The 24,733-nt window shown below is 51.2% G+C and overlaps 1 protein-coding gene across 1 annotated transcript in view; it reads left to right on the forward strand.

Annotated features, from left to right (window-relative positions):
* Positions 1-8,068: 8,068 nt before the first annotated feature.
* Positions 8,069-24,733, forward strand: part of CAPN2 (calpain 2) — a 47,264-nt gene continuing 30,599 nt past the window's right edge. The window contains exons 1-2 of the mRNA XM_066380862.1: positions 8,069-8,449; positions 13,138-13,207. Of these exons, the coding sequence (XP_066236959.1) occupies positions 8,213-8,449; positions 13,138-13,207 (307 nt within the window). The 5' untranslated portion in view covers positions 8,069-8,212. The remainder of the gene's footprint in view (positions 8,450-13,137; positions 13,208-24,733) is intronic.

The following is a 24,733-nucleotide window of genomic DNA, read 5'->3' on the forward strand; positions in this document are numbered from 1 at the left end:
ATAGCCCCCCCCCTTCCCTGTCCAGCCTGTCCTCACCTCCCAGCCTGCCCTCAGCCTCCTCTGGCTGCCCTCACTACATCACCACCATCACCCCCACCTTACACGCCCACCCCCATCCCCATGCATGAATTCTCAAGAGGCCAAGGGATTTCCCTGCATAGTCATGGTTCCCAGAACTTCGTGGTTGGCCAAGTGTCTGTGTGTTGATGGCCAGTCTGGCCCCAAGCAGAGTCCCTGGAGAGTCCCCACCCCACCCCCATGCTGTCACTCACACTGCACCTGAAAAATGGACTCATCCAGCACATAGAGTGAGGGGAGCAGGGAGACATCGGGAAATGCTTGCAAGGCCTTTGGCCAAAAACATCCTCAGGCCCTGGCCGGTTGGCTCAGTGGTAGAGCATCGGCCTGGCGTGTGGGGGACCCGGGTTCGATTCCCGGCCAGGGCACACAGGAGAGGCGCCCATTTGCTTCTCCACCCTCCCCCTCCTTCCTCTCTGTCTCTCTCTTCCCCTCCCGCAGCCAAGGCTCCATTGGAGCAAAGATGGCCCGGGCGCTGGGGATGGCTCCTTGGCCTCTGCCCCAGGCGCTAGAGTGGCTCTGGTCGTGGCAGAGCGACGCCCCAGAGGGTCAGAGCATCGCCCCCTGGTGGGCAGAGCGTCGCCCCATGGTGGGCGTGCCGGGTGGATCCTGGTCGGGCGCATGCGGGAGTCTGTCTGACTGTCTCTCCCCGTTTCCAGCTTCAGAAAAATACAAAAACAAACAAAAAAAAATCCTCACCTTTCCCCTAGCGTCCACCTCCCCAGGGCCCCATCCTGGGCAGAGATCTTCCGATTCCCTCGTAAAAAGAGATGACACACCCACCTCACCCTGCACACAGACGTTGAACCTGGACTCTTCAAAACTCTCCATTCAGGGACCCCTCGAGCAGGACATGGGGACTCAAGCAGTAGTTCCCCCAGCCCATGTCAGTGACACAAACAAACCTTAAAGACTCCACAAGTTTCACCTTGGGTAGGCTTTGCTTCTATGACCCCTCATTAGACATACCTTTACCAAGGGCCCGCCAGGTGTCAGTACTAAGCCAGGCTCATAGGTCAATAAGAAAGACACAGTCCATTTTAGCAACTCACAGGCCAGCAGGTGATCACACACATAAATATTTAAGCAACCTGGGCATAACTGTTATAGCAGAAGTTACAGAAAAAGTGCTAAGGTCGAATTACTCATTATTGTGCTTTTCAATTCAGATTCAAATGCACATCACAGCATATACATCAGAGAGCATGTATGTCGTGATGTGACTTGCATTTCTGGTCAGTCCCTAGACTGCTGGAGTGGAAGGAAATTGCTCCTGGACACTCCCTTCTGAGCATAAGTCAGGAAGAGCAGGCGTCCCCAGCAGAGCCTGGCCAGCATGGAGTAACACAGCCCCACAGCTCATTCAACATCCACGCAGAGGCTGGGCATCACCTGAGGATCGGGTGCCAGGACGGGCCCCCCAGTCTGGGGATCTGAGGTTCCATGGTGGCTCCAGCCTCCCCTATGGCCATTGGACCTTCAGCGATCACTGCCCTTCCGTGGCCTCTCCGCCTCATTGTCAGCACTTAGATAAGACAACAGGGCCCTGCCCTTCTTCTCCACCTTGAGCCTGTTGCTTTGGTGAGTCTCATTCTTGCCACGCAGAGCTGAGCTCCATGCTCTGAGTCAGATGAGGTGTGGCCACATCCCTAAGACATGACTCAGACTAGACTCGGTTCCAAGGTCCCTTTGGAAATATTTCCTTTTTTGGACCCGGCAGGTCTCTGTGTTCTCTCTCAGGAGCTGCTGGGCAGAGCCTGTCTTGAAGGAAGGAAGGAAGGAAGGAAGGAAGGAAGGAAGGAAGGAAGGAAGGAAGGAAGGAAGGAAGGAAGGAAGGAAGGAAGGAAGGAAGGGAGTCTTGGTCCCCGACACTTGGATGGTTACAGCCTGGGGTGAGCTCTGCTGACCTGCCCATCAGAAGGACTGATACAATGCAATGTCTTTCCAGGCTTTAAAACCCTATGAAGATTTAAGTCATAAGTCATCTGGACGACAGCTTGGGTACCATTCAGCATCATTAGCTGTGTTTGGAAGCCCAAATTAATACTCTAAAAAAATAAATATACTGAAGTCCATAGAAAAGTTTCCTCTGTGTATATACTGAGAAGAGAAAAGAAAACAAATTTAAAAAATCAAAACCAACCTCCCTGAGGAGGAAGGAGTCTCAGCCAGAGGAAACACCCCAGTTACACCCCCCAGGCACCTGCTGCAATTAGAGGAGGCCCTGTCATTGGAAGTTGGAAACAGAGAAGACATCAAACCAGGTTTGAGGCAGAAAAAGCCTGAACAACTTACACAAAGGTCCAGGCAGAGAAAGGGGAGCTGGTGACAAAGACAGAGGAAGAACAGCTAGGGGACTAGAGAGGAAAAAAAGAAAGCAGGAGAAGGGGGGTGATGTGGAGGCAGACGGGAGAAAGGTTTTCAGGGGGAGGAAGGCCCAGGGCAGCCACAGGATACACAAGGTGACCCGGGGTTGCCCTGGCTGGGTTTAGGACCAGAAGCCATAGGAGGCGTGGCCACTGCAGCGTGCAGCATGCCGATGAGAGATGGTCAGAATGCACATCTGCAGCCCATTCGCTCTGCAAACTGCATTGCCCCCATATCTAGGGCAGAGGTTCCCAAATGCAGCCTGGTGTCCAAATTCCAACTCCACTATTCACTGACTGAATGACTCCAGGCAAGTCATTGAAACTCTGGGTGCCTACTTGTCCGTAAACGTGGGGGGAATTAGCAAGAGCTATCTCGCTGAGTTATCATGCGGCTTGGATGACTGACCATGTGCAGAGCATTCAAGATCCTCCAGAAAGCCAATGTCAACTCACAGTTAGAAAAGCAAGAGACCTCTTGGGGGCAGTGCCTATGAGAGATCAGGGGGAGATGGAGTAGTGGGGTTAGGGGAGTGCTAGACCCCCAGGCAGGTCTGACACCTGGGAAAAGAGAGAGGAGGAAAGGGCGCTGGTGGAAGTCATGGGTGGTGTGGACAGCTGCGCTTCTCACTTCCCCTTGAGCGGAGGAAACGCGAAGCCCTAGACAGGCAGTGCCAGGGCAGAGGGAGGGCGCCTAGGTGCTTTTAGAAGGAGGATGCCGGGGCTGCTGATGACAGGACCCCTGAGGTTCTGCAGGGCCCCCAAGCTATTTCACATACGTTGAGATCCCGCTGGGAACAACTCCCAACTCTGCAAAATAGATAGGATTGCCCCCATTTTAAGGGATTAGAGACCTGATGATTAGTATTTTGAAGACTGCAAAGGACCCTACAAATACAAGATATAATTTATTACGAGCAGAGTTGTGATTGGGGGAACCTGCTAGGAACAACCCTCCCAGAGACGGTGTTTAGTGGGCATTGCCGCCTCTACCTCTCGACCAGGGATGTGCTACCCCAGGCCCTACCTACTAGCCTGAGAAGTCATCAGGGGCCCAGGAAACTGCCTGCACTTCGTGAAGCCTTCTTTCTGGAGTTTTCCTCTCTCCTGCTCTCTGGGCCTCTGGCTTTTGCAATACCAAGGACAAGCCCAGCCCATATCCTACTCAGTCCTGGATTCCAAGGAAAGTCCCTTATTCAACAGGACGGTCTCACCCCCCACGCTATAGTCACAAAGAAGGCATAAGCCCTGTCACAGCTCCAAAAGGGAGAAATCTCTAAAACAAAACCATCTGTCGTAGTAACACTGTGAAAACCATGTTTTCTCGGAGTCCTCAGAATTCAGCTCTCAGACCTGAGTGAGGGAGAGGAAGAAAGGCCTGGCTTTTCTTCAGCCTCAGCTGCAGTGACAAAGTGGGCCCCTGCCACGGCCTTCGCCCTCCTAAGCCAGGAAGACAGTGGGACAGGGTTGTGGCCTACGGTATTGGGCCAGGCTTGCTCTGCTGCACTTAGTAGCCACTTTGCTGGGCCTCCATTTTTCCAGCTGTACAATGGGAAAGTAAGATCTTCCTAGACTGATCGGCAGGTGAAATGAGCATAAAGCAGGGAGCTCAGGGTCCCGCACAGGGAGGTGCTCAATTCAAAAGGCGGCTTCAAAGGGTGTCTCTAGCACCTTGCAGATTGTGCCTCCGACATCTCACAGACCTCCAGGGCAAAGGAGGAGGCATGGCCTAGATGGGTTCTTTTCAGTTGAAGGAAACAGTCTAGAGATCGCCTTGCTGTGGTCCTCTGAGACATGCTCATTCCCCCTCTTTCTTTCACAGACACATGCAGCTGGTGGCCCACACCCAGGCAGCTCTGGGTGACCCCAGCTGCTTCTGACTCACCCACTGCCCTCAGGGCTGGGGACTCACCCATATGGGGTGAGGCCACTGAGAGTGCGTCTGTCTGTGCCCCTGTGTCCCTGAGAACAGCATTGTTCAGTCAGAGAGATGAGATGTTCCCTGATCCTGTGGGACAGCATTGTGTGAGAGGCTTTGAAAAGTTTACAGAGCATGTTTATTCAGGCTTTAGAACTGGATCTTGTCCAGTGGTGGGGGAAAGCAATCATTGTGTGCTGCTGCAAATAAATCTGCATAGTTCAGGACAACTAGGGGCCTTTGTGAGCAGAACCCTGTGTGCACAGAGGCAGAGAAGGCTGGTGAGTCAGCTGCTAGAGCTGCAAGGAAGCAGGTGTTCCCAGCGCTGGGCAGAGGCTGTCCCCTGACGCTCTCTGCCCCAGGGCTGCATGGAGTTTCTGACTTGATTGTGATGATAGAGCTAGTCTGCCCAGTCTTTGTTGTTAGAGGCCTGGGAAGGGGAAGCTGAGCTACCTGCCTGGGAGGAGTCACATCTCCCCAGGGATGTAGATCTTCCAGAAGACTGGCGGGTAGAGAAGTCTGGGCATTCCCAGCCACTGTGCCTCACTGGGCAGGTGGACAGCCTTTCTCCCAAGAGCCCAGTGCCCAGAAGGACCACAGGTGAAACCAAAGGAAATTGAACAGTGAAACAAATTAACAGCTTCCAAGAAGAGCTATCTCTTTCCTCTGTTCTCGAATGTGACGGTTTCATTAAACCCTTGAACCAGAAACCTAGGATGCCCACATCCCCATGCGTCCAAAGTATAGGAAGCAGAGCCTAGTACCTGTTCAGAGGCAGTGTGCCCTGACTTAGATGAGGATAGAGGATGTCAAATAAAAACACAGCCTGACTTAGATAAGGAAGACCTTAATTAGAAGAAAGACAATTGCCCTTGGCCAGGTAGCTCAGCTGGTTAAAGCATCATCACCATGCATCAAGGTAGCAGGTTCAATCCCTGGTCAGGTCACATACAAGAATCAACCAATGAATGTGTAAGTGGAACAACAAATCGATGTTTCTCTCTGTCTCCTTCTTTCTCTCTTTCTCTCTCTAAAATCAACCAGTCAATAAAATTTTTTTTTTAAAGAAAGGAAAGGAAGACGAAGAAAAACTATTGCAGTAGGAAGAACTCTCCAGTCTGTGGACACATGAAACATTGAATCCTGTAGAGAATTTTTGAGTTCACTAAGGCAAAACTGACATGTGCCAGTGAGCGAGATCTCAAATGCTGCAGAGAATAATAGTTTTGCAGCTTCTTTTATGCACTTGAAATTAAGGCAGGGACCAAAAGGAAGATTCCACGAAGGTGGGAAGAAGCAAGGCCAGGCAGGGATTGGATTATAGGACAGTTAACAAGATTATATACACAAGGGTGGTTATGCCTTCAAGAGTATCTCACAGGTACATTACCCTAGATGCATAAGAACAATGGAGAACAATGGACAGGGCTAGCTTAAAGCGTTTCACTAATGAAGTGTTAGGCCTGGGGCTTGACTACTCACCATCACCGGTCCAGTTAGAAAGTAATGATTAATTAGACCACCCTGTTTTCATCCACAAATCTCAGAAACCTGCAAGAGGCCCAAAATCAAACAAAAAAAGGGTTTTCTTTATGGGGTTAGCATCAAGTGCCCCCAATATGCTCTTTTGCAAGAAAAGTGCCTCCATCTTCTTCAAATACTTCTCACCCATTTATTTATTTCTCCACTATCAATTAAGTGCCTATGATATACACATGACAAAAGCTAAGGCATAGGGCTGGTCCACACATCTGCATACAACAGAGTAACATCTCTTATTAGAATACTGTCCACCTGAAATTTATATAATGCTATTAACCAATGTTATCCTCATAACTTTAATTTTAAAAATACTGTCTTAAAAGGGCAAAATAATGACTCTCTTACAAATATAAATGAACATGTTAAAGTTTTTATTTAACTCATTAATGGAGGAGAGAACCAGTAGGTGTTCTTAAAAAAAAAAAACAAAAAAAAAACAAACATAATTCAAAGGAGAATCTAAAAAAAAAAATCAGCCAATTAGGAATGTGGAATTGAAATTTGTTAATAGATGCAAAACCAAGGAAGGTTGTTTGATTACACTTCCACCAGACAAAATTCATTTGGATATATGTAGAACAGACTTATTTGCATTATTATCAATTTTCTACAACTTACAGAGCTGTAAATAGCTTGAAAACTGCAAAGCACAGACCATCACAGACCTGGTCCCCTGACAGGTGTCCCAGAGTTCCATAGGACACCAGAAATCTTTTACATTTTTTTTCTGGAAGTGAGAAGGGGGGGGGGGGCAGACAGACTCCCGCATGCACCCGACCAGGATCCACCCAGAATGCCCATCAGAGGGAGATGTTCGCTGCAACTCGAGCCATCCTCAGCGCCCGGGCCAACTTTTTGCTCCAATGGAGCCTTAGCTGTGAGAGGAGAAGAGAGAGACAGAGAGAAAGGAGAGGGGGAAGGATGGAGAAGCAGATGGGTGATTCTCCTTTGTGCCCTGGCCAGGAATCAAACCTGGGACTTACACACGCCCAGCTGGCACTCTACCACTGAGCTTACCAGCCAGGGCCACATTTTTTTTTAAGTTCCAAAGACTTTTAAGTTTTTCCTGATGGTCATTATTTTGCAAAAAAAATCCTGAATACTCACATCTTAAACCATCCTTCAAGATCAACTTAAATGCCACTTTCTCCACAAAGCATTATCTGGCTAAAAGATAATTTTCAAGAAAAGTAAAATTATTACTTTTCTGGAGATATAATGAATATATTTTAAAGATTTCCTTTAACTCATTAATTAAAGGAGGCCATTAAGCAGGTGTGCTAACTGGTTCAAAGGAAAGATCAAAGAAGCACACATTTACATAAAGTAAAGAATGTTGAAATGAATGTGCAAATGGACTCACCTGGCTTCTGGGGCCAGCGATCCCTCCACTGGGCAGAGCCATTTGCATACTCTGCAGAAAATTCTTTTGCATTGCTACAGTTATCTACAATTTAGATTGTAAAATAATTCAAAAACAACGAAAGGCTGGAATCAGTCTGGAGGGAGGTTACTCAGCCTCAGTTTTATCGACATTTTGAACCAGATAGTATTTTTATTTGCCAAAACTGTCAACCCTATGATCCAATAGCTGACCAGCAGCAGGGTAGCAGGGTGATTATAACGAGCCTTGGTGATTTCAGTCCTTGTTCTGTTTATAACTAGTTACCTGACCTTGAATAATGCCATTAAACCTCCCTGATGCGCGGTTGCCCCATCTGTAAAATGGGGACAATCGCAGAAGGGCAACTTTCTTACCCAGTTGCTGGAAGGATTTAATGAGATCACCAATGACCTGTTAAGATAGCTGTTAAGACAGTGGCACAAAGTTGGGGCCCAGTTGATGGCAGCTAATGTCTCCCTGACCTCAATCCCTGATCTACTGAATCACAGGGTGTTTCCTGGAGAGCCAAACTGTCCGAGCCTCCAGTTCTGTCCAGCTTTCCCGCCCAGGAGGTGGGAAAGTGGCTATCGGGTTTGGGTGAGCGTCCCAACTTTTCCGCCCGGGAGCCACTGTGTCCAGGCGGCGAGGTGAACCTTCCCGGGGCCGCCCATAGGCGGCAGCAGCAGCCCCGCGGTCCCTGGGCAGTGCTCTGCAGGCGCGCGCAGGCGGGCCGATCCCGAGCCCGAAGCCGAGCAGGCGGGGAGCGCGAGGCCACACCCCGCCGGGCGGAGGACGCTTCCCGCTGGTGAGTCATTGCCGGCAGCGGAGCCCCAGTCCCGTTGCCCAGCGCCGGGCCCAGCCGCGCCCCTGCCACCCGCGCGCAGCACCGAGACCCCGAGCTCGATCACCGGGCCGCCGGGCACCATGGCGGGCATCGCGGCCAAGCTGGCCAAGGACCGGGAGGCGGCCGAGGGGCTGGGCTCGCACGAGAGGGCCATCAAGTACCTCAACCAGGACTATGAGGAGCTGCGGGACGAGTGTCTGAATGCCGGGGCGCTCTTCCAGGACCCCTCTTTCCCCGCCATCCCGTCTTCCTTGGGCTTCAAGGAGTTGGGACCCTACTCCAGCAAGACGCAGGGCATCGAGTGGAAGCGACCCACGGTAGGAAGCGCGGGCGGGATGCGGGGCAGGGCGTGTGGGGGGTCAGCGGCGCAGGTGCCCAGGGCCCCCAGGCCGCCGAAGGAGAGCGAGCCTGCCCTGCCCGGGAGCCGCGGCCCGCAGCCACGTGATCCTGCACATCCCGGGGCTGCCCAGCCCGCCCGTTACCCGGTGCAGGCGCGCGGGGACGCTCCCAGGTGGCCTGCGTCCACAGAGGGTGCCTGTTGGCTTTTCCACCCACAGTGATTCGCTGGGCACTGCCCTCCAGGGGAGCCCCCTACCGAATTCACAAAGACAGGTGACAGAAGGGGGCCTGGGGACAACTTTTATTGAACTCCAGCGGAGAGATGGTGGAAGGTGAGGAGAAGGGTCTGGTGGAAAGGAGGGTGGAGGACAACATCTGATTAGAGAAGTCAGTCTCTAACTGGGGCTGCTGGCTTAGGAAGCCGCAAGTCCACAGCCTGCCCTTTTGTGACTAAGGAGTGTCTCATACAGTCCTGGTTAGATTTAGCCAGAATTCCTTGTTTATTTTAACAAATGGGAGCTGAGAAGACCTACCCATACCATTCATGCTAGTGATAAACAAAGGACAGGGAACATGCAGTGAAGACCTAGTTCCTCATCATTCCACCGGGCCAGAATCCTCCGGGTAAACCTGGCGGACCCCTCCAAGCTCCCTTCTCTTGCTTCCCAGTGTCTCTGTCCTTGCCTTGGCAGACCTAAGGACAGCTTGTGCTGTTGTCCGAGTTGTCCATCAGTTTCCCTCGGTACCCCTGCTGGTTCTACCTCCTGTGGGACCAGACCTTCACACAGCTTCCTGGGAGGGCTAACCTCTAGATTTATGTTATGAGAACAAGCATTCCTGCCCATTTCCACTCCTCTGAGCCTCTCAGGTCACCTCCTCTGTTACCCCAAACACAGGCCACAGGCAGCAGCAAGTGCAGTAGGAAGTGCCCTAGGCCAGGACATGAGCAATGAAGTTCAGTTTTTGCTAACCTGCTCAGTGTCCCTACCTGAGACATGCAACCTCTTTTTCAGTTTTTGCTAACCTGCTCAGTGTCCCTACCTGAGACATGCTTTTCTTCTAAAAGCAGAGGCACTGGTTTCATATTTTCTTCCCTTCGCTGATCACGAGGCCCTGCCACCTCTCAGCTTCTCGGAGGCATAATCCTTTACCGCCTTCTCACCTGCTGGGGAGAGGGACACTCCTTCCTGGCGTCCTGGAGTCTGGCTCACTCTCATTTTTGGGGGATGTAGTCATACATCCCTTCCCTGAAGTCATCTATTCTGACCATTCTTAGCAGTCCCCTTCCCCAACTTCTTATTCTTTCTTTTCTTATTCACAAACCCTGCTGATTTCCTTGACAGCATTTATAAGTATAATTACATACATTTGTCTGTACTTCCTCTCACCAGCAGGAACTATGTGTTATTTTCATCAAGATATCCTCAGTGCCTAGCAGGGTCAGTGCCTTTCCACAGTATGCATGCGCTCATTCATTCATGCATTCATTCATTCAGCAATATTAACTGAGAACCTATTATATGCCAGGTACTGTCTTAAACACGTGGGATACATCTGTGAACAAAAAGACAGCGGCAATTTGTGGAATGAGTGAGTGAGTGAATGAATGAATGAATGAATGCAGGATTGCAGCAAGCCTCAGATGAAGTTATGGTTGTGATAAATGAGAGACTGTATTCACCTTACATGTATACAGCATGTTACAGTTTGCAAAGTGAATTTGCACATTTACTTATTCTTTCATTCATTCAATAAGCATTCATCGAACATTTACTCTACACCGGCCCAATGCATATAGTTCCTGCCTCTAAATTATTAAGAACTCTAACTGTATCTATGTACTGCCTTCTCACAGTGCATATAGTTTCACCAGTGGCTAGTGAAGGGAGACAGACAGGTCACCCAATAGTTGGAAATGCCTGTAGGACTTCCAGACAGGGAAACAGAGCTGGAGCCATGTCATGTTGGGGCAGGCTATGCACTGCACAACCAAGGTGGGGTGGTGGTGTTATGTTCCCATTCATCAGGTGAAAACAATTGGGACTTGGAAAGGTTAAATATTTGCTCAAACAAGTGTCCAGGATGGAGCCAGAACTGTGCCCAGCCTGTGCTGTTTAGAGCCCCCAGCCCACAATGGCCCTCAGTGGCCCTCAATGCCTCAGTCCTGCCTTCTCAAACCCTGCTGTGGTTGGGGTCAGCTGGGGAAATAAAACCATGTCCACTGGGTTGGGACATTAGCAAGTCATTGGTGACTTAACAGAGCATTGATGTGGGATAGAATTTCAACATAGTAGCAGCCAGATTGTTATGGACTCCGGAGTAAGGCACCAGAAATAAAGGATGGGGTCTGCTCATTTCAGAAGGCTGCCTATGGAAAGAGGAAGGGGAAACATCGAGGGAGAGTAAGACCTGGCCTTTGAGAGGCTGTTGGTTTAGATGAGAGTGACTGGCATGTGTTACATATTGAGTCACTGGACAGAAAGGGACCAAAGACAAAGGCAGGGAGGAGATAATAAGACAGGGTCCTGGGGAAGTGAGAGTAGGGATGTGGGGACTGCGTCTTCTCAGAGAGGGGGTATCCTCCACTGGTAACAGAGGGCTCCAGGGACAGGAAGGGGACTGAAGGGGAAATGGCTCGGGTCACTGGTGCAGGGGCACAGTGAGGAGAAAGCCAATGTGACCCACTGATGGTCCCAGACAGGACCAAGCAAGGACAGGTTTTCTCCTGAGACAACCTAGCCTTTGAGAGGTCTAGGACTTGCTGGCTGAATTCAGCCTCAAACCTGCATCTCCTGTCTCCAAGTTCATTGATTATCCTCAACTTCTTCAGTAATAATAATCATGATAGGTAACTTTTATAGAGTGTTTACCAAGGTGCATTTACACCGTTGTCTCAAATTAACCCTTGTAACAACCCTAGCTGGCAGGTACACGTGTCTTCCCCATCCCCATTTTACAGATGAGGAAACTGAGGCTTAAAGAGAAGTAACTCTCAAGGTTGTAGAACCCCTATAAGAAGCGGCTGAGCCAAGACTCAAAGCCAGGTTGTCTGAGTTCATAGCTCAAGTCCTCAGCCCCATTCCTCAGACTGTTACATCCACATTCAGTTTCATACCCTGCATGCTGTACGCACAGTTCAGTTTTCTGAAGCCTGTCTGAGCACCACTCTGAACTTCACCTTCTTTGGAGAGGCTGCCAAAGATGTAGGAAAGTTTCTAAAACATCATGGAATAATCACTGTGAGGTAAGAGCTTGGTGCACTCAGGATTATCAGTACGATTCTTGGGCTCCCAGGGCCAAACCCGGTCCATTCCATTAGCTGCATAAGTGCTTGGCTAGCAGGCCTCGGGCAGAGCTGGCCTCATTTTCTCACTGTCCCTGTCATCTGCCAAGCAGACCGCCTGGAGCGGGGTGGGAGGGGGGGGCGGGACTGCAGAGACGTGAGAGGAATGTGCCCCGCTGCAGTGTGGTTCCGGCACGGGCAGGGCTAGATCCAGGTCTCGCCCAGGAAAGTCTTCAGCTTGACCGAGAGGGGCTCACCGAGGATGTGGGGTGGAGCTTTGACAAGGTGGCCCAGGCTGAGAGGAGCCCAGATTGATGCCCTGACTTCCGCTGTGGCTTTGGGTGGGGTTGTGCAGAATCAGGAAACAGACTCCAAGGGGCTGCTTCATGTTGGGGCCCGAGTTGTGCACAGTTGACTTCCACCAGGCTCCTTGTGGGACGACCCTGAGGTTTTAACACCCTGAGAGGTGTGTTGCTAATCAATTAGAGGCAGCATGGGAGCAGAAAGAGTTTACATTGTACCCCAGGAAGTTCACATCTGTCCCACTGCTGTCTGTCCCTTGTGAGCACATTGCTTTATTTCCTTAGCCTGTGTCCTCGCCAGTAACATAGGGACAATGCCCAGCTTGTCTTCCAAGAGGGCCTCATCAGGAAAGCACTGAGCACTGAGTATTGACATTCAGCAGGTTCACAAAACATGGATGCTTCAATTACCATGGCCTAATAGACAAATTCAGAAAGCAAGATATGTCCCCTGGCCCTCAAGACATGTTTGAGTGTTAGGATGACAGAGGGATGCCCATCGGCACCACCAGACAATGCACAACTAAAAACTGAATTGCAGAGTAGAAACATTCTGGAACTCAGAATCAAAAGGATGAGTGAGGGCTGGACTATGAAGGAGGGCTTCGTAGAGGAGGTGGCAATGAGTGTTGAAATATGGTAAGATGTAGAAAGGGAGAGAAGAGGTTGGGAAAAGGAGGAATTCTGTGCAAGTAAAACAACTGGCGTTCAGGGACAGAGGAGAGGGGCTAGTGTGGTGGGTCCCCAGAGCCAGCGTGTGGACGGGCTCACCGCCCTGCGCTGTAGGCTGAACTCAATGCTAATGGGACCTAGGACACAGCATGAAGATGAAGGCTCTAGGCAATTCAGAGCGTTGAGCAAGGACTCCTTCTCAGCCAGGAGTGTCTCCTACCACCCACCAGGACCATGAAGCAGGGGTCAGAAGAGGACCCCATGGCAGCCAAACTGTACCTGCAAAGCTCTCCCTAGGGGAGAGGGGAATGGGAAAAGGGGTGCAGTGCCCCAGCTGGGAAAGGAGGCGCCCTAACTGCAAAAGCACGTGCCTGGTAGGTTGACAGCACTTTGCGGGTCTCGTTCCCAGGAGATCTGCGATGATCCCCAGTTTATTGTTGGAGGGGCCACACGCACAGACATCTGCCAAGGAGCCCTGGGTAAGTGATGGCCACCAAATCAGCCGCGGGGTCTTGTCTGCAGGGCTGTGGGTGGAAAGGGTAAGGGATGAGCTATGGCTTCTCTACCTTCCCAAGCAGCTTGGCGATTTCTGTTTCCAGAAGCTTCTTGGGATTTCTTGTCCCCTGAGGGCCTCGTGTTGAGGCACACAGATGCACAAATGTACCCTGAGGCCTCCTGTGTCCCTGCACTGGGCTAGTTGTTGAGGTTGCAAAGATGCCCCACTGGAGGATGGAGGGTCTTCCAGGTCACCCAGGGTCTCTGCACCTCCTGGAGCTGGTCTTACGAGTGGCCCAGAAACAGGCAGGCTCAGGGCCGAGGGCCAGGTGGAGGACATGCCCAGTCAGTGACAGCACTGACACCTCGGTTTCTCTGGGGTTTGGGAGCAGGGGGTGGTGACTCAGTGTGAAGGAAGAGGAAACCCTACCGAATGCCCACTGTTGAGAGGAGGTGAACGTCCCGGGGGTTCTCAGTATTTGCGAGACATATCGCCATGGTGTCACAACAGTGGGATACGGTGCTTATTGTAGCAAAGGCAGCTGGAAGGTTCCTTTAAGTGAGTCCCTGGAGCCGCTGACTGGTGAGGGTCTGAACCTGTGCTCGGAAGCCGGGCTTTGACTTCTCGCTGGATGCAGTGAGCACCTCCCGAGACTGGACCCCATGGTCCCCGGTCCTGGCATACCAGCCACCAGGCTCCTATGAGGACGTCTCAAACAAGGCCCTGGGACCATTAGGCAAGATTCTCATAAAAGCCACCCCCAATTTTTTGGACTGACTCAGAATAAATATGGCCTCCAGTTGTCGGATCACCTATTTGCTCTGATACACCAGGACCTTGTTTGCTGCCACCAGCTTCAGCCCTCTCCTCTAACTAGTTCATCAGTAACAAAACTGATCACCTAGAAAAGAAAAAACAAAAAAACTGATCACCTTGAATTACACCTCCTTTCCTGGCCTAGTGGTTCTGATACTCACAATAGTAACAGCTCACATTTATTGGATAAATGCTACGTCGAGACATTAAGCTGCAACAGCAAAATCTCTAGGGTGGAGTGATTACAGTTGACTCTTGAATAATACAGGTTTGAAGTGCTTGGGTTCATTTATACACAGATTTTTGTCAATGAATATGTACAGTACTATAAATTATTTTCTCTTACTTCTGATTGTTTTCATAACATTCTCTTTTCTCTAGCTAACTTTAAGACTATATATAGTCTATAATACATATAACACAAAATATAAGGTCTCCCGGAAAGTTCTGTTCGTTTCTAACACAAGTTTCGACACGTAAGCACATGTTTATTTGGCACATGTGTGCCTCTCTATTTTTATCACTTAATGTATACATACTGATGTAGCAAATTAACTAAAACAAAGTTGATTCACGTTAGTCTTATGTGTGAAGCGATAGTGTACCCATGGCTACTGATAAAGTTCATTTACGCCACTGTAATTTTTACGAATTTCAACAAGGAAGAAATGCTACAGAAGCATATCTGTTGCATCCACCATATTCCCCGGACTTAGCACCCTCGACTATCACTTGTTTTTGTCCTTACAAAATTTTTTAAAGGACAAAAAATTCAAAAATGAAGAAGATATCAAACAAGCACTGGTTCAATTTTTTGCATCAAAAGATAAAACATTTTTCAAAAATGGGATATACAAATTGCCCTCACGCTGGCAAGAAATCATTAATAATAATGGCAATTATATTATTTAATAAAGTTTATTGACGGTAAGAAAAATTTGTATTTTGTTTTAATCCAAAAACGGACAGAACTTTCCGGTAGACCTTATATGTGTTAATTGGTTGTTTATGTAATAACTAAGGCTTCTGGTCAACAGTGGGCTATTAGTAAAGTTTTGGGGGGAGTCATAGTTATACACAGATTTTCAACTGCACAGGGGGTCAGCGCTCCTAACCCTGGAGTTATTCAAGGATCAACAGTATTCTCATTTTACACGTGAACTGGGGTCCCGAGAGTAACTCATCTGAGGTCCTCCTACCACTGAGGTAGGGGCCTGGGAGCAGCTGCAGACAGTCCAGCTCCGGGCCGGTGTTTAACCCCTGAGCCGGATTCCATAGCAGGGGGCCTGGAAAAGTTTCAACTCCTGAGCAATGTCAGGGTGGCTGTGAGTCACCAGGATGGGCACCCCGGGGCCTCATGGGCAGTGCCTCTCACGGAGACCGGAGACCGTGACCCAGGGCTGCGCAGGCAAACGCCAGCTCTCTGAGCTCACCCTCTGAGTAGATTCTTGAGATACCAGAGCACATTCTTGCCTGAGAAAACATCTTCCTCCATTTCCCATCTTTTCTACCCTCGGAAGGTAAAAGCGGGGTGTCCTGGGGCACCTAAGCTGGGTGCTCCCGGAAAATCCACTTAACTGGTGGATTTAGAGGTTAACAGGGCTGGAAGCTGATGTTGATGTTGACCAGCCCTGGGGGCTTCATCCCATTGCTAGATTCCACCTGTGCTAAATTCCACATCTGGACTAAACATACACTTTCAAGTCTTATGTCAGCTTAAGGGCCAAGTTGCAAGTAACAAATAGAGGATTTAGGTCCTGTTTAAATACTATCAGGCCATTTGGAGAGAAGACAAGCAAAGCTGACCTTCCTGGGTAAAATTCCCCAGGATAGGCACCAAATCAAATAGAAACATGATTAAATGTAAACCTCTTTAAAGCGTCTCAGTAACCGGTCTGTCATTCCTAAGGTCTTTTTACGCCACGTGGACCATTTCTTTTAGCAGGTCTGATTAGATTACAGTCTGCGAAATGTGGTTGACTGAACTCTCCCCCTGATTCTGACATCTAGGCACAGGGTCATTTTGGTGGGTGGTGATCGTCACCAAGTCCCAGAGGCTCTGGAGCATCAGGAACAGGAGATGCAGCAGCAACACCTGTCCACACGGCCAGAGACATGAGCTGAGGCTCTGCTTTCATTTGGGAGACTGTGGTCAAGTCATTACCTGAGCCCTCAGTCTCTTCTGAAAAATAGTTCACAAGATGACCACAGAGATCCCTAAGATATGGCACTGAGCTATTCTAGTCTTACCTTGTGCCTGACACTGAGTGCAGACCGTGTAAAAGTGGACAACTCGTAGAGCATTTTCCATTGCTTTTGCTCATGTAATCATCACAACTCTGAGGTCAATGTTTCACCCCCACTATGCAGATAAGGAACCTGAGGCAATGGGTGGGGTGGGGGAGGTACATGTAAGGCCACACTGCTAGAAATTGCCAGAAGGAAGAACTCCGGTCTGATTTTAAATCTTTTCCCTTTTTTTGAGAGAAAAATCAAGGAAGAGAGAAAGAGAAAACAAGGGAGGGAGAGATAGAGAAAAGCATCAACACATTGTTCTACTTAGTTGTGCTATTGATTTACTTCTCATATGTGCCCTGACCTGGGCTGGAACCAGCGACCTCAGGGGTCAAGTCGGTGCCATTTGGGATCAACCCCATGACCCTGGCTTGAATCAAAGACCTCAGGGCTCCAGGACTTCGCTCTATCCACTGGGCCACCTGCCAGGGTTCTGATTTTAAATCTTTCTCAGCCCCTTTCATATAACCCCAGACTCACTCCAAGTTGCCATAACACTGTGACGAGGGAATGTGGAGGTGAAATTCTCAAAGCAAAATTCATCGTCTTACCTACATTTTCTGCCCTGGGCCTCAGTTCACCAGCGAGCACTCCGCGATGCAGCCCCGCATTGGCTCACCCCCAGCCCCCACTCTCTTTCCCAGAAGGCTCGAAGCCTCACCAAATAATCCAGTCTGTGTTTGCCAAACTGCTCTGACAATGAGCCCCACCTGCCCTGCAGACCGTAGAGTCAGCAAAGAAACCTGCCATCCAAGGGAGGGCAGGAAACTCAGGCTGGCCCTGCTGCTAAATCTGGCTCTGTAATTGCTGGTGACAACCTGTCTTTACAGGTGACTGCCACTTGGAAGGCCCCTGGGGGCCCAGAAAATTCAAAAGCTGAGCTCCTCCTGCCTTGGTTTTCTGGGGCCCTGCTGAGATTTCTGCACTCCCTCACACCCCTGCAGCCCCCACAGCTGCCCGGGCCTGGTGCCCTCTAAGGTTCCTGGCTTCCTGGGGCAGGGCTGGTGGCTGCCAATGCTGTCAAAGCAGTTGAAATACACTGCTCACAAAAATTAGGGGATATTTCAAAATGACTATGAAGCGATAAAAAAAAGCATTTGATTTTTTTTTTATTAAACAAGAACATCAGAAAAGCAAACAAGTCAAAGAAAGTTGTTCGATTACACAAATGAGATACAAAACCAACTTTTATTTCATTGGTGAAAATGCACTATACAAAAGACTGAAGGTACTGGACTATCTGCACGTTCCAACCCCCTGATTTTTGTGAACAGTGTAGCACAACTCCATTTCATTGTAACCTGGCAAATGCCTTTGAGGCCCCCAGAGGTGGGTCACCCTGACTGTACCCCCAGGAGTCACATGGGCCCCAGAACACCTACTTGGACGTGTGTGGCTCCACGGTGTCGGTCCCCACAGCCCAGCTCAGCAGAGGAGGGACAAGACCCATGGGAAAAGCCCACAGAAAGAGTGACCTCAGGAAGTGTCCACTTCCTTCTCCCTCCACCTCTTCCTTACTAGCCTGTGTGTCTTTGGAGAGGTGACCCAAGCTCTGTGAGCCTCAATTTCCTCTTCTGTAAAATGGGAATAACGATGATACTCCCTTCCAGGGCTGGGCAAAAAGAAAGTGAGATTTAATATAGGCAAACACATCTGGCCAATTGTAAAGTCCCTTTGCCAAATCATAGGAGAGAGAAAGGGTGGGGGAGAAGGGGAAAAGGAGATGAGCTGATTGATGGGAGGCAGGTCCTGGTCTCTAAAAACTCATCATCTGAGAACGGCAGGGCGCAGGAGGGCGGAGGGGAACTCAGTGTGTGTATTTGGGTAACGCACAGACCACACACTTGGAGAAGGGGACTTTATGAGGCCGTTCATGGAAAGGGAGCAGAGGCACACTCTTCAACTTTAAACATTGTTTTAAATCATTTTTAAATGATTTTTAATTGTAATTTTTAAAAATCCTTGTATAACACATGTTTTGTTCAAATTTTAATAGACTTTATTTTTTAGAACAATTTTAGATGTACAGGAAAATTGAGATGATGGTATAGATAATTCCAGCCACCCCACACCATTCCCCTGTTAACATCCTAGCACGTGGTGACTCTGTTACTATTAATGAACCAATATTGATGCATTATCATTAGCTAAAGTGCATAATCTGAGGGTACAAGGGCCAAGATTATTTAGATTTCCTTAATTCTTACCTAATGTCCTTTTTCTGTTCCATGAGCCCACCTAAGGTACCACATGACAGCTACTCATCATGTCCCCTTAGGCTCCTCTTGTCTGTGATGGTTTTGAGGCTCTCCTTGTTTTTGATGACCTTGACAGTCTTGAAGATTACCAGTCAGGGATTTTGCAGGAGCTTTTTATAAAAATAAGTGCACAGCCCTGGCCGGGTAGCTCAGTTGGCTAGAGCCCTGGTCGGCAAACTGCGGCTCACGAGCCACATGCAGCTCTTTGGCCCCTTGAGTGTGGCTCTTCCACAAAATATCATGTACAGGTGCTACCTCGATAAGGAATGTACCTACCTATGTAGTTTAAGTTTAAAAAATTTGGCTCTCAAAAGAAATTTCAATCGTTGTACTGTTGATATTTGGCTCAGTTGACTAATGAGTTTGCCGACCACTGTTAAGAGCATCATCCTGATACACCAGGGTTATAGGTTTGATTCCTGGTCAGGGCACATGCAAGAATCAACCAACGAATGCATAAATAAGTGGAACAACAAATTGATGTTTCTCTCTCTCTCTCTAAAATCAATCAGTTTAAAAAAATTGTTTTAAAATAAAGAGACTAGAAAGTAAATGTGATGGAGAAAGTAAACGCATATGTTTCTCTTAAAAGCGGTCGCCCCACCCCCCGCCCCAGTGGTGGCCCCTCCCAGCATCCTGGAGCAGATATAGGGTGGCCGTGAGTCATCACTTCCTCTGGCTCCTTTTCTGAGCCAGAGTTATAAACTCAGCGGCTCTCCCCTGCGGCTGCTGCCCTGCTCCCTCTCCTGCTGTAAGTCCGCCGGTCTCAGACACAGGGCAGGGCTGATCCGCCAACCCTCATGTTTCACCCCAGGCTCCCTGCCACCCTGGCTGCCCCAGGCTTGATCATCACGCAGATGTCATCAGGCAGATGTCTCCTGGGTTGTCGCTGACCTTCTCCAGAGAGTTAAAGCGGTGACAATCTGCCCTAAAGACTTCCCCACTGTCCCACAAACTTTCCTCTGAAGCCACTGGGTGTGGGGAGACTTACGGGTTCCACCTGCCCTCTCCCCCATGGGCAGATTGTAGTGTGACTCTGGCTTGTTCAGAGTGTGACCCGTGGCCAGGAGCTGGGCCACATCCCTGATGGACTCAGTTTCCTGTCTCTGAGATGAGAGGGTTGGAGCAGACCTTCCTAAGGCGTCACTGTTGTGATGTTCTGTGACCCTGAAATCGACCCCCTCCCCCGCCGCAGCTCCCCTGCACCTGTGTCCCCCACACTGGGCTTCAGCTCACGTTTGTGAGCTCCAAGGGCTCAGATCCTCCCCTACTTTCATTATATTAGGCCCATCAATGTTGTTGCCTGCGTTTTGCTGCCCTGGCCACAGTGAGACTTTTTTCCGGGAAGCCAGGAAAATAGGTGCTGGCCCGTTGGAAGGAGAGTTCAGGGGAGAGGAGGAGTCTCACACCGGTAAAGGCTCCCCCCCCCCCTCCGGGGGCCTGTGAGGCTCTTGGATCTGGGGAAGAAGGATGTGCATTTGACTGTGTCCGGCAGGAAGGTGCTACGTCAGCTGGAGCCCAGGCAGATTGAAGCTGGCATCAGGCAATGACTCTGGGGACCTTGGCTACAGAGAACAGGGGCACAAAGATGAAGTCTGCCCCAGATGGCTTCCTCTTGGTCCAGGGCCTGACTGAGGACAGGACAGGGCCTCTGCTGCCTGGTGGGACACCCTTCTCAGCATCCAGATGTTGCGAGCCAAGTCCAGAGTATGTGAGTGTGGACCGTGGGCCTCAGCACCCTCATCTCCCTCCTTCCCTTGGGTTTTTAAGACTCTGCTCCAGCGGAACAGCAGGGGACAGGAAGGGACACGTGGTTTGGCTCGTTTGCTCTTGCTCCAAGTTCTGTGTGAAGTTCACAAACAGAGGCTGAAGGCCTCTTTAGGATGTGACTTGGGTGGGGCACCGCCCCTCCCTCCACAGCTGCTGATACAAATGCGTCATGATAGTGCGCGGGGCAATTCCAGTTTGGGGTCCCCTTTTCTGGGCTGCTGCCCAGAAATGACTCACCAGCCACCATCTCATGTGCCCGGGCTCCTGGCAGGGTGTGCACTTCCTCCAGAGAGGCCCTTCCCCACCAGCTCCCAGGGGTGGACCTCAGTTGGCTCCTCGAGGCTTCTGTCCCCTACCAGCCACAGCTAAGACTGGTGACACAGTTGGCCTCGTCTTTGGGTGAGAGATATGTAGTCCCCAGAGGAAAGTGTCAGGTCTGCTGGAGACTGTCAAATATCAGTGTCTCAGGAAGGATCAAATTTGGCCAGAAGCAGCATGGATATCTTGGTCTGGTTCTCATTTATCTGGCTGTCCCCATGGAAAGTGAAGGAACAAAGCTCTGACAGAATGAGACATGGGACAAGCAAGATCTGAGACAGAGCAGGGTTTCTGACCTTGGTCCTTTCGATGTCTGGAGCGGGTAATTCTTCCTCTTACGGGTGTCCTGCGTGCTGTGGGCCATGTGACCACGTTCATTTCTGGCCTCTGTCCATGACAGTCAAACAGGTCTCAGACATTGCCCCCAGTCCCCAGAGTGGGGTTAGGGATGGCTACAATGTTCCCCGGGAAAACCCCTGATAAAATGGGGCGAGGAAAAGAGGGTATGGAAAGGTTAAGTGCCGGGGAGGGCAGTCAGTGGTCACTGGGGCACAGTGCCCATTTGGACCTGGTAAAGGGAATGGCCAGTGAGAAGGCCCCTCTGTGGGCAGGGGTAGGGGTAACTGGTCGTGGTAACCAGTCTGGCTTCAGCCACAGTTAGGAGTAACCATCGTAGAAAAGGAGAAACGACATTGACCGTGGGAGCCAGAGCGCATTGCTGGCATCGCTGGCCTAGTGGGAGAGGAGCTCAGCCCTCCCCCACGGGAGCTGCCGCCTCAGGGAGGGGATGGGCCTCCCTGCTTGTTGGAGGGCACTACCCTGGCACAGATGTCTGTCTCATCTGCTTTCGGACCAGGCATGTGGAGCACACCCTGGGTCATGGGTGTCCTGGGGGCCACGTCAGCTGGCACAGCATCCTGACGTTGGCATGTCTCCATGCTGCCCCACGCTCTGGCTGGCACCTTCCAGAGGGGCAGGTGCAGCTTACATCCCAGGCCAGACACAGGTTTCAGGAAGGCCCTGTCTCCTTACACCGGCAGCGAGTGTGTGACATGACAACACACCCAAAATCAGTGGCTGAGACAACAGTAATTATTTTGTCGTTCACCCTGATGGTTCTGAAGGATGGCTGGGCCCAGCTGGGCACCTCTCAGGGGCCCTCGCGCAGTCAGATGGTGCCGGAACTGAGGTCACCTGAAGGCCCCTCTCCCACATGTCTGGTGCCTGGGCTGGGGCTCTGGGCTGGGGCTCTGGGCTCTGTCTGTCTCATGTGTGGTCTCTTCTACGGAGGCTTTGGGTCACTGAACTTCCTTCACAGGGATGCACGTCCCTAGAGAGAGCCTGGGATGCTGTCTCACCTTTTGTGACCTAGGCTAGGATGTCACAGAGCATCATGTCTGCCATACCTATTCATGGAGACAGGTGGAGGCCTGCCCAAGTGAGTTCAAGGGAAGGGACACCGGTTCCACGTCCTGGCGGGGAGGGGCAAGGTTCTGGAGGAGCATGTGAAACCAGAAATATTATGACCGCCCTTTTGGAAGATGCCACAGGTTCTCATTCTTCACCGTTCCCTTTGAACAGTGACCTCCTTCCTCTTTACCAATGGCGGCCTGAGGCTGCTCAGACACCAGCTCACCAGGGTGGGGCGGGTGTGTTCTCTGGGGCCTCCCAATATGAAGGGCAGGGAGGCACTCGGTTAGCTGGGCCAGCTATGCCAGCGTCAGGGCTCTGTCACCCGGCAAGCATTCCTGAGCCACCCAACACTATATAGGTCCAGGGGCACTGACCGCCCAGGCCAGCCTATTGCCTCTGCTGCCTCCAACCAGCTCAGCTGTGGGCACCCCCCCCCCCCATAGCAAGATAAGTGGGCGGGACTTCAGCCAGAAGAAAAGAAAACACAGTCCTCTCTCTACACAGGACTGCTGCCTCTGCCTGCTCTCCCCACACCCATCAGGTCCTCTCCGTTCTGGGCCTCTAACACCTCTCCTCTGAGCCTCCTTCTACCCCTGTCACCTGCTGCTCCAGGTCTGGCCTTAATTCTCACCTGGGCTCCTGCTCTGGGTGCCTGCCTGCCTCCAGTCCACTCTGGGCATGACTGCAGAGGCCCTGTCTTCAGGGAAGTGACAGCCCTGTGGTGGAAATAAACAGTGAAATGAACAAATTATCTATAAGTGTTGATCATGAGCCCCATCATAGAGCTAGTTGGGGTGCACTGTGAGGACACAGAAGGGGAGCAGCAAGGGGTTGGGAGGGGTCCCCCAAAGTCTGGGACTGAGACCCCACAATGACAGAGGAAGCTGGGAGTGGTTCATTCTGGGAAGCGCAGGTATTTTCTTGTGCCTGGAGGGCCTGGTGCAGAGGGGAAAGGGTGAGAAGGAACCGTAGCTTAACATGCCCGCAGGGCAGTTCAGAGTCCTGCAGGGAGGAGGTCTAACCTCGTCTCTCCAACCTCAGCCTGCTCCTGTGCCCAGCACCCTGTACCCCACCTGTCCCCTGCCCCCGTCCCCTCCTGCGCTACCCCCACACTTTTGGATCTTTGCACTTGACCTTCCCGCCCCCTGCAAGTGCTCCCCGCCCACCTCCACCCTGCCCTCCCTAGCTCAGTCCAAGCTCCCCTCCTCTGAGCCTTCCCTGCACCCCTCCCCTCCGGCAGGTCTTCGGACTTGAAGCCTAGTGCTCACCTCTGTCTTGCCTTCTGCAATTGTCTGTCTCGTGGCTGTCCTGTCCCCGTGCTGGCTCATGAGCCCCCGAGAGCGAGGGCCTTTCTCCTCCACACCTAGCACAGGCCTGGCACAGAGGAGAGAGTGAGCGAACAGGAGCCCGAGATCAGATGGAGGACAAGACATGTGGATGCCAGAGTCAGCCGAGGGCAGGGGCTCAGAGGCTGTCCAGGTGACAGGGCAGGTCAGGTCACAGGAGCGGGAGAAGCAGCAGTGAGGGGTGCTGAGGCCTGGAGGGCTTCAGGTAAGTGTGGAGTCTGGCCTTAGGCTTCTCATTCTGTCTGCTGTGTGCGTGTGCATGCATGTGTGTGCGTGCTATGTGTGTGCCTGTGTGTGCATGCATGTGTATGTGCATGGTATGTATGTGTGCATGCATGTGTGCGTGCTAATAGTGTGCCTGTGTGTGCATGCATGTGTATGTGCATGGTATGTATGTGTGCATGCATGTGTGTATGGTGTGTGTGCCTATGTGTGCACACGTGTGTTTTAATTCACAAAACGCGTGCCCCACTGTGACATGGTCCCTGCCCTCACGGAACTTGAGCTGTCCGCAGGCTGCTGTGCAAGGCTGACGAAGCTATGGCAGGGCAGGTGGGACTGAGCTGGAGGCCAGGTCTGCAGGCTCTCTGCCTCGCTTTCCTGTCTGTGACGGAAAGGCCTTGATAGTGGGCGGGAAGGGAGAAAGCACACGACAAATATGCTCTCCTCTTGGAAAAAACCTGCAACAGCCGCCAATGTTAGCAACCCGGCCACATGCCACTCCCCGCCCTGGGCCCCAGGTGACTGGGCCCTGTGCATAGGATTGACCTTCAGGACCTGGACTCAGAGGCCCGGGGAGCACAGCTTGGAAAGTTACTGCCATGGCTCTGCATGAATTTGTTTTTTCAGAACAGGGCTCTGGGGCTTAAAGGAGCTATTCATGAGGTCTGCTAGGGAGCACGGTGTCCTCAGAGGGGGCCTGGGCGGGCCCCTGGGGTGGGCCCACGGAGGAGTCAGGGGCAAGAGGAGGCCTCCTGCAGACAGGTAGACCTTTCATCCAGGTAGGCACAGGGGGCCTGAGTCCAGAGGGGAAAGACTGCTATGCTCACGACCCCAAAGTTCAACTCAAACCTCCTTCTCTCAAGCAAATTAGAAGAGCAGGGACCCTTCAGCACCCAGCTGGCCTGCAGCCACCAGGCTGGCACTCCTGGGGGGCAGAGACCCCGCCCGTGGTCTGACGGCCTCCTCCCAGAGGGCTCCTAGGACCCTGCAGAAAGCCAGGCACATGGCCACGAGGGTTGGGGGAAAGCGGGAAGGGCCATCCCTAGGGGCCAGGCTGGGGAACAAACCCAG

Source organism: Saccopteryx leptura, chromosome 1 (assembly GCF_036850995.1).
Source record: "Saccopteryx leptura isolate mSacLep1 chromosome 1, mSacLep1_pri_phased_curated, whole genome shotgun sequence".
NCBI lineage: Eukaryota > Metazoa > Chordata > Mammalia > Chiroptera > Emballonuridae > Saccopteryx > Saccopteryx leptura.